At 44.5% G+C, this 18,885-nt stretch overlaps 1 protein-coding gene across 6 annotated transcripts in view; it reads left to right on the plus strand.

The window, feature by feature from the left end:
• The window catches only part of KCNQ2 (potassium voltage-gated channel subfamily Q member 2), a 61,838-nt gene extending 54,464 nt beyond the window's left edge, over positions 1–7,374 (plus strand). For 4 of the 6 annotated variants that reach the window (XM_062505364.1, XM_062505365.1, XM_062505367.1 and 1 more), the window contains 2 exons: positions 5,845–5,968; positions 6,670–7,374. In XM_062505364.1, coding sequence (XP_062361348.1) covers positions 5,845–5,968; positions 6,670–7,374 — 829 coding nt within the window. Of the gene's footprint in view, positions 1–36; positions 145–5,844; positions 5,969–6,669 lie in introns of all 6 variants that reach the window. The other 2 variants (XM_062505362.1, XM_062505363.1) reach the window with 1 other exon arrangement.
• Positions 7,375–18,885: the final 11,511 nt, after the last annotated feature.

Genomic DNA, 18,885 nt, shown 5'->3' on the forward strand with positions numbered 1-18,885 from the left:
TTTTTCTGGTGTCTTTTTTCTTATTTACTTTGCCAGGATAGATATGATTGTGGGTCCCCCACCCCCTTCAACTCCCCGGCATAAGAAGTATCCAACCAAAGGACCCATGTATTCTTCCAAAGAGTCTCCCCAATACTCGCCTAGGTTAGGATTCACCAAAATTCCGCTTTCTCTGGAATTTTTTTTCATTTGCTTAATGTCAAACCCCTTTCATGCCAGTTATATGACGGCATTTCTCACTTGGCAGTGCAGCCTGCTAAATCATGACTCACAAGGGTTTGCTGCTCTGGGTGTGCTCTGATTTGCCTTCAAGCCAGAGGGGAACAAAAAAGGGGATGTTCATTCAGTCATCAATAATCATCAGTTCCTTCAGAGAGCCTATTTCATTTTTCAGTCTTCTTCTAGGTTTTAGAAAACCAAATTATATCTTTTTAAAAGATCTCATATTTTATCAGGCTGTCTTCAAACATAAAAGATGGAATATTTACCCACAAAGCTAATACAAAATGAACAATCCACTTGCTAAAGGGTGACACCATCCACACACAAGCAAAGGAGCCTCTGCAGCTCTTTGGACAATTAAATGAGTTTATTTCAGTGGGCAAAGTAAGAATGAAGTGTTTTATAGCTGATGAACACAGTGGTCTCTGTTTCTTCCCGGTGGCGCTCTACTGGCCATGGAGGAAAAAAAAAAATTGTTAAAATACTACAACCATGGCACTCATATTCTGAAAAATAATAAATCAATCCTGATTTTCCAAGCAAAAGGAGCAGGAGTCAAACCCAGCCCTCAGTCACACAGCATGATAGTTCTCATTAAGTTCTCTCCCTAAGTAAAACCATATCTGAAGCTCATACAATGAGGAATGTATTATCACAAAAAATCCCATTTTAGGGCATTCTGGGGTCTGGGCAGCAAGGCCATGAGCTGGGCTGTATTTTTCCTTTGCACTGAGATAACTAGAGTCCAAGGCAGGTATAAATATTTGCCAGAAAGTAATTTTCCATGTAGAAATAGTAGGTGATTTTTAAATGCAGTAAGCTTAGCCTCAAATATTTTTTTCCTAAATATATTTGCCTCCCTAAGAGCTAATATGTGACAAATCTCTTGATTTCTATTTAAGCCGCTCTGAGTAATCTTCACTAGAGAAATGTAAGTAAAAGGAATATTGAAAGCTTACCTTTTCCCACTCAGCTAGCTCAAGCATTAAAAAAACAGAATTTTCTGGAAGCCCAAAGATTTATGCTTGTAAAAAAAAAAATGCTTTCAGAAAAAAAAATACTTTCAGAAAAGTATTTTTCCCATTCCTCTTCCCTGCCAAAAGAAGTCTTTGAAAATGAAATAACCTTGTTATTTGCAGAAACATTTCTATTTAAAAATAAAAATACATATTTAAAGGGCTTTTGTTGTATTTAACCTTTAAGATGATATGTCCAACAAGCCTTCACTAAAAGCAAGATTTTCATGTGAAAACTTGTGCCTCACACACAGCAAAGGTGATTGATGGATCTGAAGGGAGCAGTCCTCAAACTAGGATATTTATTCTATTCAGTCCAAGACTGTTGCTGTATCAGCTTCATGCTAATGACTTTCATCCCAGAGTTTATACAGTTTCTAAAACTGATTTAAAAATCTTTGCCCACAAGGCTCTTGGAATGTTCAGACTTTTTTTTTTTTTGTAATTTCTCCCTTTTGCAGTTTTTTTTTTTTTCCCTTTATCAAGCTGTGGGTGCAGAAAGCAGCAGGGTACAGAAAGCTGCTGAAATCTCTGTTCCCACCTATGAAAAGGTTTATGCTGCACTTAATTTTTGGCAGTTTTATCCTCCCACAGGAACCAGAGGCACTTGTGAGGTGCTCAGGGGGTTGATGGATGGCAGAGCTCTGAACAGCCCCAAGCCCAGATCCAAAACCCCTGGGTCTGGCTCTGCTGTTGCCATGGTCTTTGTCACCCCAACGCCACGTGAGTGTGTGCCATGGGGATGTGTCCTGTGATGTCCCCACGGATGGCTCCAGCCTCTCCTTTTCAGTCTGCACCCCCTGTTTTAGCTAAATTCTGCCTAGAGAAGCTTCATGGGAGGGATGTCCCATGAGATGCTTTGACCCTATGGATTGTTCAGTTCAACCAAAATCTTTCTGCAAGCAGCTCCCAGCAAAGTCAGGGGGATCCTGGTAGATGCTCACAGCTGTGGTTTGGCTGATGGTGTTTGCTCCATGCTCTACACAGAGACAACTTGGATAAAATTCCTGTGATCAGCTGATTTAGCCTAGAATAGGTGAAATCTCAGCTGCAATTTTTAGACAACAGTTGTTTGATTGAAATTTGTCCAGAGCAAATTTTATTGCCAAATGAAGGGATAAGAAGCCAGTCCTGTGACAGGGATGAAGGGGGTTTGGCTTCAATGCTGGATTGTTTCAAAAAAATTATAAGAGATAAAGAAAAAAAAAAAAGGAAATATTTGACTATTTATTCCCAAACACTTCATTTTTATCTCATTTGAGCCGTTTGACCTTTTGATGTCTGCTTCTGGCCCGAGGGTGACATATTACACCTCTTTGCATGCACTGTTAGCATGAAGCATAATGAAGCATGAGAAAACCTGCACTGTGGCTGATGCAAGAATTTACATTTTTTTTGTATCATTAGAAAGAAGTGAAGACAGTAAGGTCCACTTTAAAGAGCAATCCCCTCTTCTCTCTCCCTCCCAAACTGAGGCCCAGCAGAGCCCACGGAGGACAGCAGATGGCACAGTTTGTCATGCATCCTTAGAAATCTCTGAATCCTCTTCTTCCAGGAAAGGACGAGCATAGAGCTGGCTCTTCCAAAGCTTCAGCTGAATTCTTCCCTCTGCGCGTGTGCATTTGGCACAGAAAAAAATAAGAACTGAGAAAACACAAGCCTCCCCATAGGCTGTAGTGTACAAGTGGAATGAGCACCTCAGATAATTCTTGGTCCTTTGTCATGCAGTAAGAGCATAAATTATCCCCTTCTGCTTGTTAAAGTGGAATTATGTTCTTTCTTCTTCATCTTTTGAACTTTGTTGCCCAGTTTGGACAAAACCTCAAAATCTTGTAATGGCTAAAAGGACCTCCTGCTCTTGGTGGTTCTCAGCTAGGTGCAGGTGGGTTGGGAGCTCACAAGGAATTTCCTCTTCTGTCTTGTACTGGATAAGGCACAGATGAAATCTCTGTGCTTTTCTGAGGGTCGGAGCACTCTCCTGTGGTCCAGCTTGTGCCATGGGAAGCAAAGGGGTAGGAGACTTTGAGACTGGCTTCTCCCATAATGAGAGAAGGACTTGGTTCACCTTCTTCTGCCCTCTCTGCACTGAAGCCGGAGGCCCAGAGCTGCCCCCCTGCACCATCCTTGGTGCTGCCCTGCCTCCAAGGAGACATCTGCCTCTGCTTCCTCAGGGCTGTGGAAGACAACCACCCCAGGAGTCAGGACTGTGTTCAGGTATAGACACAAAGGCAATGAATCAAGTGGGAATTCTGGGCTCTGGTGTCGATTATATAATGGAAAAAAGCTTCTGAATGCTTTATGAGTGAGCTCTGTGAGGGGCTTCAGCCCTGCTCCTAAATCCCAGCAGGTCTAAAAGCAAGCAGTGTCCTTGAAGGTGAGCAACAACTTAGTGCTCTTCTTAGTGATCACTCTATCTGTGAAGTGCCACTGGCCCCTAAAATGGACCATGTGAGATTCACTCACTGGAGAGCTCTTCTCTTCAGGTATGAAAGACTGCTAATCAAGACAGACTGCCTTGATTTCTGCAAGGTTAGAATTATTAGGGGCACAAGACTCTGTCATTACGATGCAATGTTGGGTTCTCCTCTCTGTGTCACAGTCTGTCCTGCCTCCCTGCTCTACTCCACAGCTGCTGAGGGACATCTCATTTCCATTAGTGGACACATTTTCAGTGTCAGTGTGGGTGCTGGATGGGACAGGAGGACAGAGCACCCTGATTGTTCTTGGTCTTCTGCAATATTCAATAACATTTAGACTTTGGGTCTCTTTAAACTCATGTTCATTGTTTTACCAGTCTACTTGCTTGTGCATCCAGGAGAGGAGTTCATACAGTGGCTGTACCACGCCTTGACTTGTGATTCCCCACCAAGGTAGCCCGAGGTATCCAATTTAACAGCTCCTTGCTTATATGGTAACGACATTGTCCTAGGATTTCTTGTGCTGTATGTCCTGTCAGTAATTGCATCCCTCGTGGGGAGTTCCTGTAAATGTCAGTGATTTCCTTCTCCCATTACAAGAGAGAAATAAGGCATGCATATTCCTCACACTTGTAATTCCAGCACTTGGTGCTCCTTGTACTCCTGTGCTTATATTGCTAAGCAAAGGATCAAACATGGCTTTTTGAGCAGAACAGAATTCTGTCACATCCCTGTCCAAATCAAGTAGCTTCAGGGATCAAAGCTAAACTCTGAAACGATTGTTGGCTTATATTTTCTGTCTTTGGTGTGATGTGCTCACCCACTACATCTCTTTGAGCCAGATCTGGTGCTGTAAAATGCTCTTGCTCTAATATAAGCTAAGGGAGCCACGCTGGTCCATTCCCACTGGTACCTGTCCCTCAGTGTCAACAGCCAACATCCGTATGAAGTCCCTGTCCAGTGTGAAGCAAACAGATGGCTCTTGTGTTGGAAATAGCCTCACATCTCATTCCTTTCCTTGGTTTTTGTTTGTTCATTTTTCCCTGTCTGTCTGTATTCAGCTCCTTCCTTTTCCTCCTCCTGGTGCATGGACCCATGGCCCACACGGCAGAACTGCGTAAGAAGCATTTTGAGTTTTCGCTCAAGATACCTCAACTTGGTTTCAGTCAGATTAATTAACCCTTCTTTCCCCCCGCCACCCTTATGTTTGGTGCATTATGCAAGAGTAAAGTTTGCCCAGCACAGAATTAGCCTATAAACCTGGCTGCCATTAAGAAGTTGTTCCAAAAATGAGTTGCTCCCTGGAATTTGGAGGGATCAAGAAGCTCTAGCATTTAGTCTCCAGAAATTTATATTTGATGCCTCTAATGAAATTGAGTTCCAGCTTCCAGACTGGTTCTGCCCTCCTCCTTCCTCCATGTATGGAGCTGTTAATCAACCCAGGTGTTTCCATACTGGGAATGAGGAAGTGCAAATGTGATGTGTGTAAAGAAGTCAGCACCCAATTATGTGCTGGTAACCTTTCCTGGCTGATTTAGCAGGAGCCTCCTCTGCTGCTCCCAGCTGGGAGCCCTGCTAATAAAAAACATCCACCAGTACAAGTGAGAACTGCATTGAGATGAAAACAGTTTGGCAATGTTTGGTGAGTTCTGGCCAAATTCAGGCTTGATATAATTTCAATAAAACAGTTATCACTGCACCTGTTTGTCTGGATCTTAGGACAAGCAGTTCATTTTCATGGATCCGAGAATTACACATGGACATTTACATTGAGGAGAGGAAACTCCTGCAAAGAATGAAAAAGATCCCATTGATATTTTCTAGACAGAAAACTTGACATTCCCCCAAAATAATAATTTATCAGTGCAAATAAGAAGTTAATCAATTTGGAGGAAAGCCAGTTAAAGAAATTCTTTGCAGTGGGTAGATTTACTCTGCATAATGTGCCATGTTTTACCTGTATGAACAGAAATGGATAATTTCAAACTCTGCTAATACTGCTCTGAATTTTGCATCTGAATTAACACTTCAGTGGCACTGCGTGTCTGTGAGTAATTTGGAGTGTTGGTTGGGAGAGAGACTGTTGCTTTGTCCCGTGGAGGCACAACAAGCAGTGCCCTTTTCACCTGCTGCCTCCAACTGACTCCAGGTCCTTTTCCGGGGGTGGGGGGATTTTCTGATCCTGGTAGAGTTGACCAGATCGTTGGGAGAGGATCCTCCATGACTGACAAGGATCGGACCAAAGGGCCAGCCGAAGGGGAGCTGCCTGAAGACCCCAGCATGATGGGCAGGCTTGGAAAAGTTGAAAAACAGGTATCTTGGGTCAGGAAGGGCTTCTTGTCAGAGGGTATTGCATGCATTGTGTTGTTTTTCCTTGGCTTTTTTCCTCAGTGGGACCTTGCGTTTTAGTTTTAAAAAAAAGTGAGAGCCCAGAATACTTTGAAAAAGAAGCAAGGTGGATGTTATGAAAGGGTACTAAGTGCCTTGGAAGCCTAAGTGTTACTTTCAAACCAGACACTTCGAGCCTAGTGAGTTTGTCAAAAGCCTGCATTGTTTTTGAAAACAGCACATTGGTTTTTTTGCCACCATGCTGGATTCATTTCAAATGAGTCCCTGAGCCTCGCTGCTATAGCTGCTGGCCCTGCTGCAGATTAAAAATTCTCCTAGAGCATAAGGCTCAGAAATCCGCATGGCCTTCTGAGCCCAGACAAGTGCAAAATGCAGGAAGGAGCTGGAAGAAGCAAGTGTGCTCCAGCTTTTCTAGGAATTGGCGTCTTTCATAAAGATTAGAGGAGCATAAGGAAAATCCTGTAGCAAGGAAAACCCTGTAAAAAAGGTGGAGAATTAAACCCTTCAGAGCAAGACAATTAAATATTCACTAGAAGTTTGAAATGCTGTGGGTGAGTGTAGGCAGAGGTGATCTGTGAAGCCCAGCCCCACACTTGTACCTCAGAAGTTGCTCATACTCAAGATGTTAATGTGCATGTAGTGCTGGAACTGTGGTGTTTTTGCAGGTTCAGTCCATGGAGAAGAAGCTGGACTTCCTGGTGAACATTTACATGCAGCGGATGGGCATCCCCCCAACAGAGACAGAGGCTTACTTTGGGTCCAAAGAACCAGACCCGGCCCCTCCCTACCACAGCCCCGAAGACAGCAGGGAGCACATTGACAAGAACGGCTGCATCATCAAGATCATCAGGTCCACCAGCTCCATGGGTCAGAAGAACTTCTCCGCCCCACCAGCCCCAAGCAATGCGTGCCCGCCCTCCACGTCGTGCCAGCGGCAGAGCCACGGCTCCTCTCCCATCGGAGACCCCGGCTCGCTGGTCCGGATCCCACCTCCGCCCTCCCATGAGCGCTCCCTGTCCGCCTACAGCGGCGGGCACCGGGCGAGCGCCGAGTACCTGCGGAACGAAGACATTACAACCAAACACCACGAGAGTGCCATGAGAGACAGCGACACGTCCATCTCCATCCCCTCGGTGGACCACGAGGAACTGGAGCGCTCTTTCAGCGGCTTTAGCATCTCCCAGTCCAAAGAGAATTTGGACATCCTTAACAACGGTTGCTATGCAGCCGTGGCCAAAATCAGACCCTACATTGCAGAAGGGGAGTCAGACACCGACTCTGACCTCTGCACGCCCTGTGGTCCCCCCCCGAGGTCGGCCACGGGCGAGGGACCCTTCAGTGACATGGGCTGGTCGACCCCCCGGCAGTGAAGCCTCCCTGCAGCGGCCGAGCCACGTCCAAGCGCTGGCAGCTGCCTGCTCCAGCTGTCCACCTGTGGAACTTCTCAAGGAGATTGACAGCTAAGGCTTTCCTCTTTCTAGGACGCCCTTAGCTGGCAGATACTTTCTTGCAGCTTACTCTGGGGGGGAACGAGCAGGTCCGAGCCTGCATTTGTGGAAGAGGTCACGGTGATGAGTGAACTGGAGCCGTGAAGTCCAGATTTCTTTCATACTCTCTTTCTAAGATCATTAGGTGAAACTTCCATGGCGCAGAGTAGGCAATTTGCATTTCTTGGGTATCTTCAGAAGCACAGGGCAGGAATAAATCACCCAGCCAGGGCTTTTGTAGATCACATTTACTGGTGGCTGACAAGTGTTAGGTGGGAATTGCTATGTCATGGCAGGAGTTGATCACACCTTTAGGTGTTTTGGAGTCACAGACAGAATACATGTCTGTTTCTGGCTTAGGTTTCAGGGGACGTGTAATAATTGGAGTTATTACTCCATGGGTTGTTACTCTGTGGTCCCTCATTAGCTATCAGGAAGGTGACATAATTACAATATAATACATGGAAATGTTGTGTAGGCCCCTGAAGGAGAGGGATGGTGGCTGGGATATTTGCATGAGCAGAAGATGTGGCCTTAAGTGGGACTTGCTAGGGTACTGCTGTGAACCAGAACAGTTTAGAAATTATCCCATCTTAGGAAAATCTCAGAAATATGAACCTGAGTGCAAGAAAAGAGACAATTCAGAGGGCAAAGAAATGAAACAGGGAAGGAAGACACCATGGGGATGGAATTTTATATTTTAAACCATGTATTGTATTTAATTATCTCTCCTTCTGCTGACAGGGGACCTGGGGGTGCTTTGAAAGCAAAGACAAACCAAAGGCAGCCCCTTTGGAGGGCTGCCATGATCCCAAGCCATTCTTGTGGCCAGCAGTGCTGTTGGGGAGGCACAGCCACCAGGCAAAGGGAGAGGGTGGATGTGCAGGATGCTGTGGTCCCTGCCTTGCTGCGAGTTAACTGCTGAGCTCCATCCTCTGGAAGCCCTGTTGGTCAGAGTGGGCACTTTTCTTACAGTTTGCATTGTGCCTGAACACTTTTGCACAAACTATGCCCCTGAAAATCTTTCCTTTCTTCTTCTGCCCTGCCAAGAATCTCACCCCCACGTTCTCGGGACATCCTTTTGTTTGTTTGGATCCCTCAAGCTGAGTTAAGAGGCGCTGCTTTGTTTCTTCATGGTCTTTCAGAAGCCTCTTGCCCGTGCTTGCCCGTGAGTTGTGCCAATCTCAGTCTGCCCCATTTGTTGTTGTGGAAGCACTTCCACTTGGAAAGGTCGTTGTGTCATTGCCAGGAACCTCAGCAGCTCCTTCAGCTGGGGGAAGGCGAGGGGAAAAGTGATGCTAAAAGTTTCTTTAGGGACCAAAACAAAGCCACAAAGTGATCCTTTACATGGATAAGTTGGTAGGGTTTTTTATTTGCGAGGGGGTGGATCAGGAGAAGTTTGGTTTGGGATCTGTTTCCAGGGCTGGGACACCATGGCTGGCACTGTGCCTCTGAACCTTGCTGTGCACCCACAGCCCAAATCCCACGTGTATTTTCTGCTCTGATTCCAAACCCTGTCTTTCTACATTTTCCCTGTGTCATAAAAAGAGCCTGTTAAGGATATTTAGGTGACAACTTCATTTCTGTGTGGCCTTTGAGAGGCTGAACATTGATTTGCTTGGGGTGAAGGGAGACTCACAGCCTTTTTCTCTCCTCCTGATTGCTTGACCAGACACAGCAAGCAGGGGAGAGCTAGGATAATTTTGGCCTTAGGAAAGATGTGGGTGCAGTTTAACAACTTGCACACAGGAAATAAAACCATTCTTTTGCTAGTGCCCAGGCCAGCACACCAGTTTTATCATGGAATGAGGAAGGGGGAAGTATCATCACAACTTTTCCTGCCATTTTTCACCATTCAGGAGGGGAAAACCTTGTTCTTAGGGAGAAACTGGGCTTCCAGCAATGCTGGTTCGTTTCTTTCCCCTCTTGAGCCATGTTTTTGTTAACATCCGTGGTTTTCACCTCTCTGTTTGTGCTCCAAAACTCCTTCTGGCTCCACATTTCTTTGTGCACAGTTAACAGAGAGATGCCCTTGACTTCCACACAGAGACAACTTTAAATGCCAAATGGCTGTAAATCGTGCAGATTTGCCTCTGGTGTTTCCAAAATGAGATCCTGTCTGCTAGAACAAGAAGTGTCAGCAGGTCCTAAATCAAATGTGGTGGCCTGGGCTTTCTAGCGACCACAAGAATGGAAATTGCATTTGGTGAGGCAAAAATCAACTGCTCCAGCCAGCTGCTCACTGCAAATTTTGTCCAAGTCAGAGATAAAAAAGATTTATTCTCTTATTTGTTTGCAATTACTTTTCAAGGCCTGCTGGAAATTTGGCACAGAGGGTATGGTAGAGAGGCAGGAATGAGAGATGAGGATAAGGATGATGTCATGCAACCTATTGCAGCACAGGTAAATGACTGGTCTTCAGTCACAGAATCACAGAATCATAAATTCACAGAACCACAGAATGGTTCGGGTGGAAAGGGACATTAAAAGTCATCTTCAGGTGTTGCATAGGAAAAAGTGAGTTTTTCCTCTTCAACTTCCTGCGCTGGAATCTATGAAGATCTTTTGAACTTGTATCTTGAAAAGTTGTTGGATTTGTCCTGTAATCAGTGATTGCAGAAAACTGATTTTATGCACATTTCACATAGAATTCACATGGAAATCACATAGAATTTTGAAGGTATGAGATATATTTTTCTTTGGTGTCATATCAAAGAAATCCTGACACACCTCCATGCACAACCATGCCATAAATCATCACTTCTCATTCATCCAGGCAAAACCCCATGGAATTTGGGGTTAATTTACATTAGAATTAGCTACAAATAATGCTCATCATTTCCATGAAATTATTTAAATCTGCATTAACTATGATAGGTCCTGCTTGTTGCTTATTGATATAAATTATTTGATTCTTCTCCTAAATCATAATGCAGTACTGTCTGAAAAATCTTCCCTTCTAATCACTCAGCTCCCCCATGTCTGTACCACACATTCCTGGTGGCAGTCTCCCACAAGAAGTCTTAACCACCAGACTACAAGAAAATAAATCAGTTTTGGGTTGCTGATAAGGCAGTCCTGATGACAAAGACCTTTAAAAGGGTGGACAGGCAGATTTTGTCCCTCTGCTGAGCCTTTCTTGGGCTAGTCTTTGTTCCTCTCTTCCTCCCAAATCTTATTCCATATTTTTTGGAGGACAGAAACAAGTTCTAGGCAATGCTAAGTGTGGACAGAGGAGTCCAAAGAGAGCTGAAAATGTGAAAGCCAAATTTCCAGCAGAGCATCTTGAACTGCTCCAGGGCTGCCCATGCCCACAGCTGGTTCCATGCCCAGAGCCTGGTTCCAGGTGTGTCTTTGCTGAATGTGAAGCCATGACCTTGGACGAGATCCTGAAACTTCTGGGCTTTTTTTCCCCCATAATCTGGCTCTAGGTCTGGAAAGAAATCCTGCAATTGTCCCACCCGCAGGATGGAGCAATGCTTGGGGCTGGGACATGAAACCACAGTAAGTTTTTGGGTCCTTCAGGTCCAAGAGTGAGTTCAGGTGGTCTGAGGAGTTCTCTGAACAGGAGATGTGGCTGGAGATGTTGCAAGGTTGCCTTTCATAATGTGACCCCGAGACAGAGGAACAGCCATAAGTCAAATTTCCCAATATTTGGGAAGGGACTTTAATGTTACTCAAGTGCAGATTTTGTATGTGAATTTCCTTGTTGACCCATTTTCTTAATAACAATTTTTAAAGCAAAAAAAATGTCAAGGAGCTTACCAAAACCAAACCTCTCATCCAGCTCAGACAGAAAGCCATTCTATTTCTTTAGACTATGTGATAGATCAGATTTTCTAAAATTGCATTTTGTTTCAAATGCTGCTTAATAGGTCTGAATAAATTTTGCAGGGTCATTGCTATTTACGGATAGATAGGTATATTTTTACATTTTTAATTGATTTTTAAAATTTTAAATTATGTGAATTTTTAGAAAAAGTTTGTATAATCTACCTGAGAAGCCAGTGCATCACTTCAGATACAAATGCTCCCCTTCCAGATAATTGCCCAAGAGAAAAGAAAAACACCCTCACTCATACTTTTCCCAAGAGGGAGCTGCTGGAAACCTCATTTTCCTGATATCCCCAGACCACCATGGTCACAGCAACGTTCTTGCTAACACTAAAATGCAAGAATTAAAAGAGAAACTGAAAATCCTAAGGAATTTACCCAGAATTGTCCCATACAAAGACCCTTAGCAGTGAGTATTTTATTGGGAATGTTAAAAAGCCCAGGGGCAGGATAAGGATTTCTGTTTCTCCATCATGTGAATGCTCAGGCTGAGTAAGCCTTGAGACTCCAACCCTTTCTTCCCAACCCACAGCTGCACGTCCACATCCTCTCCATCCTCTCTCCATCACGGGTCAGCCTCTTCTGTTCTCATCATCTTCCTTTTCCTGAGCCAGAAACAAGGAAATCAGATACAAAAGCTCCTTCAGCTGCAGGTAGCATTGAGGACAAGGCTGTGGGGAGGGCTGAGGGCAGCAGCCCCTCTGAGCCCTGTGGGGTCACTGCTGCCCAGAGGTGTAAAAGCAAATCCTTGCTTTTAGCACAGAAACACCCCGACTTTTCTGCCTCACAGAGCAAAACCTGCTCAGAGCAGGGGTGTGGGTTCACTGGTTTTTTTAACAATAACAGTAGGGTGGGTTTTTAATAATAAGGATAATAATACTGCATAGGAATCTTCTTTAGTATATCTTAGTGTTTGATGCCCCAGTGACACAATACTGCTTGCCTTACCTTAGTGTCTAGAGGGAGAGGGATCACACACCTTTTGATACACTATTAATCGTGCTTTGAATTTAGGTAGCAGCGGGGTCCTTTTTAACTTATGAATGTGCTTTCTGGACTATCTCACTGACTGTACTCTCGATTTTGCCTGCTACTGCATGCAGCCTGAGATGAGTAGACAGCAGTATGCTCCAGCTGTATCTGCACTCCCAGATTGCTGTAGTACCTGACAAGGTAACATTGCCAAAAGCATCACTCTGGGGAGAGGCTGTCCTCCCAGTGAGCCACCTCGCAGGGTGCTGCGGTGCTTCTGTAGGTAACACTGATATACCAAGTGTCTTTCATGCTGCAACTGGTCATCACCCCATCCCTCTGACACAGCATGCACAGACTCCATTTATACTGCTTGTGACTGCGGGGTAAAAAACCCACGTTTGCACCTGTGGTTCCTTCAAATGTGTAAACAGGGAGGAAAAATTACTAATATTGTCGGCTGTGTGTCACAACCTCCTTTCCATCCTGAAAAAGAGCATCTCAGATAGGCCTTTCTGTGCACTTGGAGGAGCAGGCAGTGCCACAGATGGAGGCCTGGTCTTCATTTCAAAGATGCCATTTGAACCCACAGGTGTGGGACCTGCCATGTGTCTGCTTTCGTTCCCATAGGATTCTCTCACCTGCAGCCAGCCCTGGGGTGCCATGTGCTTTTGTGCCTGCAGCACAGCCCGAGGCTCAGGGGAGAGCGTGACTTCCAAACCTTGGAAACCACTCTTTGGAAATTCCACCCACCCTTCTCTACAGCCTTGGTGGTCACGGGCACCCTGCAGCTGTGCCATAACCATTCCTCATGGAAGCATCTCTCACTCTCCTTACAGAGTGGCACTGAGCTACATTTTCATCTCCATAAATATTATGCTAGTGCTCTCCCCACTGCAATACCAGGCTCTCATGAGGCCTTCAGGGCTGGTGTTTGCAGTCTCTCATATCTCTTGGCACTCTTGCCATGACCTAGTTTGACCCTGGCCCCATATCCACCCCCTCCTTGCCCAGACTGTTTACCAGGGAAGCTATAAAGCCAGAACTCTGCTCTGAGACTTGGCCTGGCATCACCAGATGCCCTGAGAGCCATTGTGTTTTGTTAGCATGACAGTTTTGCTTTTTATTGGCAATTTATTTGCTTCCTCATTGAGCCACCATGGCCTCAACACATCCCTGGTTTGTTTTGCTGGAGCTTTTCCATACGGGGATGGGGTCTGTGTTGTCTCTCTGTGCCCTGTGAGGGTTTGTCCCCGTGGCTTTAGCTGATTTAAGTTGAACAGGATGAGGCTTTGGCTCAGGTTTTCTTGTCCAGGTGAACATCTCTGAGAAGAGCTCACAGGTACTACCAGTCTAAATGTTTTTGTTCCCTGAAGCAAGAGCTGTTTTCAAGACCCTTGTCCCCTTTGGCAACCCACAGATGTGGCTGTGCATGCCAGGCTCCAGCTCGGCCATGGGGAGAACCAGAAAGCAGCTGGTCCAAGCTGTGCTGTTTCCAAAGCTGTCAGTGAACCTGGAAGCATCTTGCCCTCTCCTAATTCCTGTAAATACAGCTGCAGGTGGATTGTTCCAGCAGTATTTGTTTCTCAGTTCTGAGAAACGTGAGCTCACCACAAGGCTTTCCAAAGCTCAGTGTTAAGCCCAGGCTGGATTTCAGCAGCTATGCCTATAATTTTAGGGCTCGATTATTGATTTCAGGTAGAAGCCATGCCAGAACCTCCATTTTGGATGGTTCTGACCCCAAAACAAAGCTGAATGTCACATTGTCAGCAAAATCTCTGCTGGAATTTCAGCTCCATTTGACACTGATGACTGTGGACCTGGGGAGATGCTCTCTCCTTCCCAGTCCACACAAGGAAAGGTCAGCACAAGCCTTGAAAGCCACAATGGGAAAATACCTCTTTATTTTAACATGCCATGGGCACCTCCCATTAAAGCAGAAGCATTTCACAGTAATCCCTTAAACGTGACCAACACAGTGGCCATGACCCAGTGCTTTCCATATGCAGTGATGCTCATGAAAAGGAATGATGACAGATGTGGATGTGGAGGTCTCAGTTCTTTAGCATCTCCACAGACACCATGTTCAGCCTTGCTGAGAGCCTGAGGTCAAGTCAGCAAGGCTGGTGACAGGTCTTTTCTGTCCTGCCTGGTTATTCACACTGGTCCAGCATCTTCCCTGGAGCTGGAGAAACCCCATTCTCCTGTCAGCAGGCAGGATGGAGACATTTCTTTGTTGGTTACTCTTTCCCCCCCAAACACCTAAAATTTGAAGTTTCTTCACTTTTTCTCAAAAAATTCCCTCACAGTGTAGAGTACCTGAGACTTTCAGGAACACCGAGGCAAAACAAGATATAGCTGATAAATGACAGAGATTTTGTTATTTTAAATCAAAAGCAGATTTTAAACATAGTTGCAGTTGCTGCGTGGTATATCAAATGCTTTAGGAGATTCAATAAATTATTCTTATAAATGTTTTATTCTTTTATCAGTAATTCATATAGGTGGGTGCCACTGTTCTTATACAGCAACAATGCTCCGCACACTAAACCTATATTCCTGTTTCTCCAATATAGACACTGTATTTATAAAATTTATCTTGCTTGGTGTCACTTTGGAGCATTATCCACGTGTACTGCACATGGATTGCACATTACATGCCATGTGGTGATAGGTATCTCTACATGTAATCAATATGTGCATTGAACTGACACCAAAGTGTCACCTGCCTGGTTTGTGATGTGACTCAACATAACTGGGAAAAGGGAAGAAAATTAACATCCTGTTTTGTTAAGAAATTCACTGCATTTGAATGCTTATTTAAGCAGATTTTATCAGGAAGCTAAAATACAAGATTGCCTCTGTGATGTTAATTTAAAAATACCTGAACAAAACGAACACACACAGCCCATAAATACTTACCAGCTACTGTATTCCTATATATTCTTCATTGCTGTTCATCTGAACTGTAAATTCTGTACAGACTGAATGAAGCTCACAGTTTTATCTTTGTCATAACATGCAAGATAAAAGGACAACACAACTTTGGCTGCAGAAGTGTGTGCATGTGGTTGGAGTACATGCACCCACGTGTGGCTGTATGAGTGTGTGGGTATGAACACGTGTCCACACGTGTTCTTTACCAAAACAGATAAAGGTGCATCTGAGGTGCACAGGGGGAAGAAAGATTCTGTTTTGGAGGTGAGACAGTGAGTAGAATAAAACCAAATTACTATTTCAATGATTTGTTTTGGTCTAAAAGGAGGATTTGCAGAGGGGATTGGTGTGTGAGTGCCATCCCAAGGAGAAATCCCAGTTCTGAAGGCAGCACAGGCCGTGCAGCAGAGCGATGCCGTTCTTTGAGTGATAATTTCTTTGGCTTCCTTTCAAACAAACAAATATAATAGAGTAGCCGGTGCCAACTTCAAGTCCAAAAAAGCCCATTCCTAAGATGTGTGGCCAAACAGTTGTCCTGTGCCTTTGGAGATCCAAGGGCAAAGTCTGCTGTGCCAGGGTGTCCCATGGCAGCGGTGCAGACTGAGGGCAGCGCCAGGGTCTCCCACAAACCTACTACCCAAGCAGAGGATCCCAGTGCCCCATGGGTCTTACCTTTGCCTATATTTAAAAATCCCCTAGGTAAGAGATGTTTAATAAATAAACATTAAAAGCCCATCTTTGATCTTAGAGTTATGGAAGAAAGGACCATATTATAACCAATAAATCTGATTTTTTAAGCAGGTCAGCCCACAGACTCCAATAGCCCCTACACAAAGATTTCACCAGCCTCACCAAATGAATCATCCTCTAGGACTGAATTCTGCCAGTATTTTCACAGATACAAGATTTATATTGGGTAGAGCTTACCCTTCAGTGTTTAATCTGAATAAACAAAGGCATGAAGAGCTAACTTTCCTGATTCAATACTGATGGATGCCTTGAATAAATAGTAATCAGATTTTTACATTGGCCTGAAACCCATCTCTGGGTCCAAAGTTCTCAGCTGTAAGAGCTGCTTCAGCCCTAAATAGGTTACTGAGCAAAGAGTACATCCATTGCCAGAGCGTGTTGCCGCTTCCCTGAGATACCTTGACACTACCATGGTTTATAACAGCATCTGGCTCATTTGGCTTTACCTGGGCTGAATATGGTTCATGTTTTTGTCCTGACAGCGAGAGGTGAGAGCTGAGAGGTGAATTTCCCAGCGGGACAAGCACGGGAAGCTCCGGAGCTCGGCCGAGCCGGGAAGTTTGGTTGTCCTTTAGAAAGCAAAGACAGCTGCTGCTTTGCTTCCTTTCATTTGCTCTGTTGCCTTGGCTTTCTTGCACTTTCGTTTCATCTCCAAAGAATCTCTCATAATGCCTTTGGTACTTATGTACAATTTGAAAACATTTTGTATGTATGGAATGAGACACACTTTTCTCTTGTAAAATAGCAATCAGATTTTCTTTTCTCTCTTCTTTATTTTTTCTTTATTTTTTTTTTCTGTTGGCGAATGTGTAATTTCCTCTGTACATTTCAATCATGACTTTGTGCAATGTACATTTTATAGGGACAGGTGCCAAGGGAATGACCTGTAGTTTTCCTAAGAGACTGGCTAGAAGCTGACAGACACAGTCATACATGGTTTTACATGAGCACCGTGGAAAAGTGACACAGCCCAGACTTTTACACTGAAGCATTGAGCGTGGGTCAGCTTGTACCTTCACAGGAATGACTGTGGCAGCTGCAAAACTCTTTATGTGTGATGTGAAAACCAACAGAGATGGTTGCAACCAGAAGGGAAATGGAGGAAAATTAAATAATCACAATCATTAATTTAAGCCTCAAAGCATCAGAATGGAAAATTTGCATTCAGTAAAAATACCAGAGATTTAACCTTCATGAGATGAAATACACATTTATTTTTCTTTGCATTTCTTCTGTTCTCTTTGTTTCTTTATTTCTGGGAATTTCTTGGTACTTTGGGGATGTATTTAATGGCTGATGAAGAGAAGAGGAATGGGGACCTGACTTCCTGACATTAAACCTCCACACATTTTAATTTCCAATGTTAGAATATGTTTTTCTTTCTGAAGCATAAAATCAAGCTCATAAATCTCAAATACCCTTAGTTACAAGGACACTGCCCCTTTGGAGTCCTTTAACAATATTGACTCTCTTAAGGTTCTACATCAACCACATCCTGACAGATAAAAGACAGTTACTGAAGCTTTTTCACCCCCTGTGCCAGCTCCTTAACACCCTGCTAAAAATGGAGGTCAGTGTCATCGAGGTGGGCTCAGAGCCAAGAAATGGCACTGGGAAGGGAGCTATCCATGAGTTACTTTGCTTACCTGCCCTAAATTTAAAAAGCTGGATCTTTTGAGCAGGAGTGAAGTGGATTGATTTACAGTATTTCCTGTAGTGATCTTGGCTGAAGAAACAGCAGTCCCATTTCATAAGAGAAAAGGAAAAAGTAAAATCCCTTCCTCCATGCTGATATTTTTTTTCCAGAGTGATGAAGCATGAGAATCTGGATGATCCAGGGCCTGGGTTTTAGAGAGCCTGCCAGTCATTTGGGCAAGGCAGTGACAGAGGCTTGGCAGAATGAACAGTGTGCCCAAGCACAGCAGTCCCTGCTTGTGCCAGAGTCCTTGGCTCAAAGCCTTCAGCAGCTCCATCCTCCCCGGAGCTATTAGAGAGTCCAGGTGTGAGCATTTCCCAATGGATACAGCACACTGAGTGGGCTTCAATAGCATCATTCTGTTTGATCTCATTAGGTTTCACACCAGTGAGATAAACAGGAAAATTCTCAGTTTGCTGAGGCACATTCCCCAGTCATGAGCACAGGATGATGAGCTGCATCCAAACACTGTCCCTGCTGCATCCCATGGGGGTGCTGGTGGAGCCAGACGTGGCACCTGCTGTGCCAGAGCAGAGCTGCCAAGCAGACCTGCAGCCTTTTCTCACACGTTGGCCAAGCCAAGAGAGGAGACCAGCAGGAGGAGTCATTGCTTTTCACTGGGTGTTGGCCTCCTCATAGTCTGGAAAAATCAGTAAGGCCCTTTCCCTGTAGCAGAAGTAAATATTGGAGTCTTAGAAAAAAATATATTAATAAAAACTCATTATATCCCTTAGGAGAGCAGTTGCTATCACAGGAACACATCTACCTGTCTTCTCACACATAAAGCTCCTCAAGGAAAACTGATTTTATTTGAACTACTTGCCCTCAGTGCTGTTCAGCTCTTGGCCCATCAGGATGCTGGGAGCTGGGTCCCAGGGAGCTGTGACAACAGCTTCAGTAGCTCAATGATGATCCCATGCAAGCTCACAGCCCCCTGGCTCTAACTAAATTTCAGAATTTAAGTAGAAGTGATTTTTCCAAATTAGCCCAGTTATTTGGGATTGCATATGCAGTCTGAAGCTCTGAAGGAGGAACTCATTGCCAAAAACTTTTCTGTGCTCTGTTCCTAAGCAGAATCCCAGTCTGGGTATCTTTTTTGCCTTGTTTGCTGACTAACTAAACCATTTCATCTACTTGAAAATTAAAGGAACATTTCTTCCTTATTCACTGGAGGGGTAAGCAGGTGTTGCAAGAAGATGCAATTT

Source organism: Cinclus cinclus, chromosome 18 (genome assembly GCF_963662255.1).
Source record: "Cinclus cinclus chromosome 18, bCinCin1.1, whole genome shotgun sequence".
In the NCBI taxonomy this organism is placed as follows: Eukaryota; Metazoa; Chordata; class Aves; order Passeriformes; family Cinclidae; genus Cinclus; species Cinclus cinclus.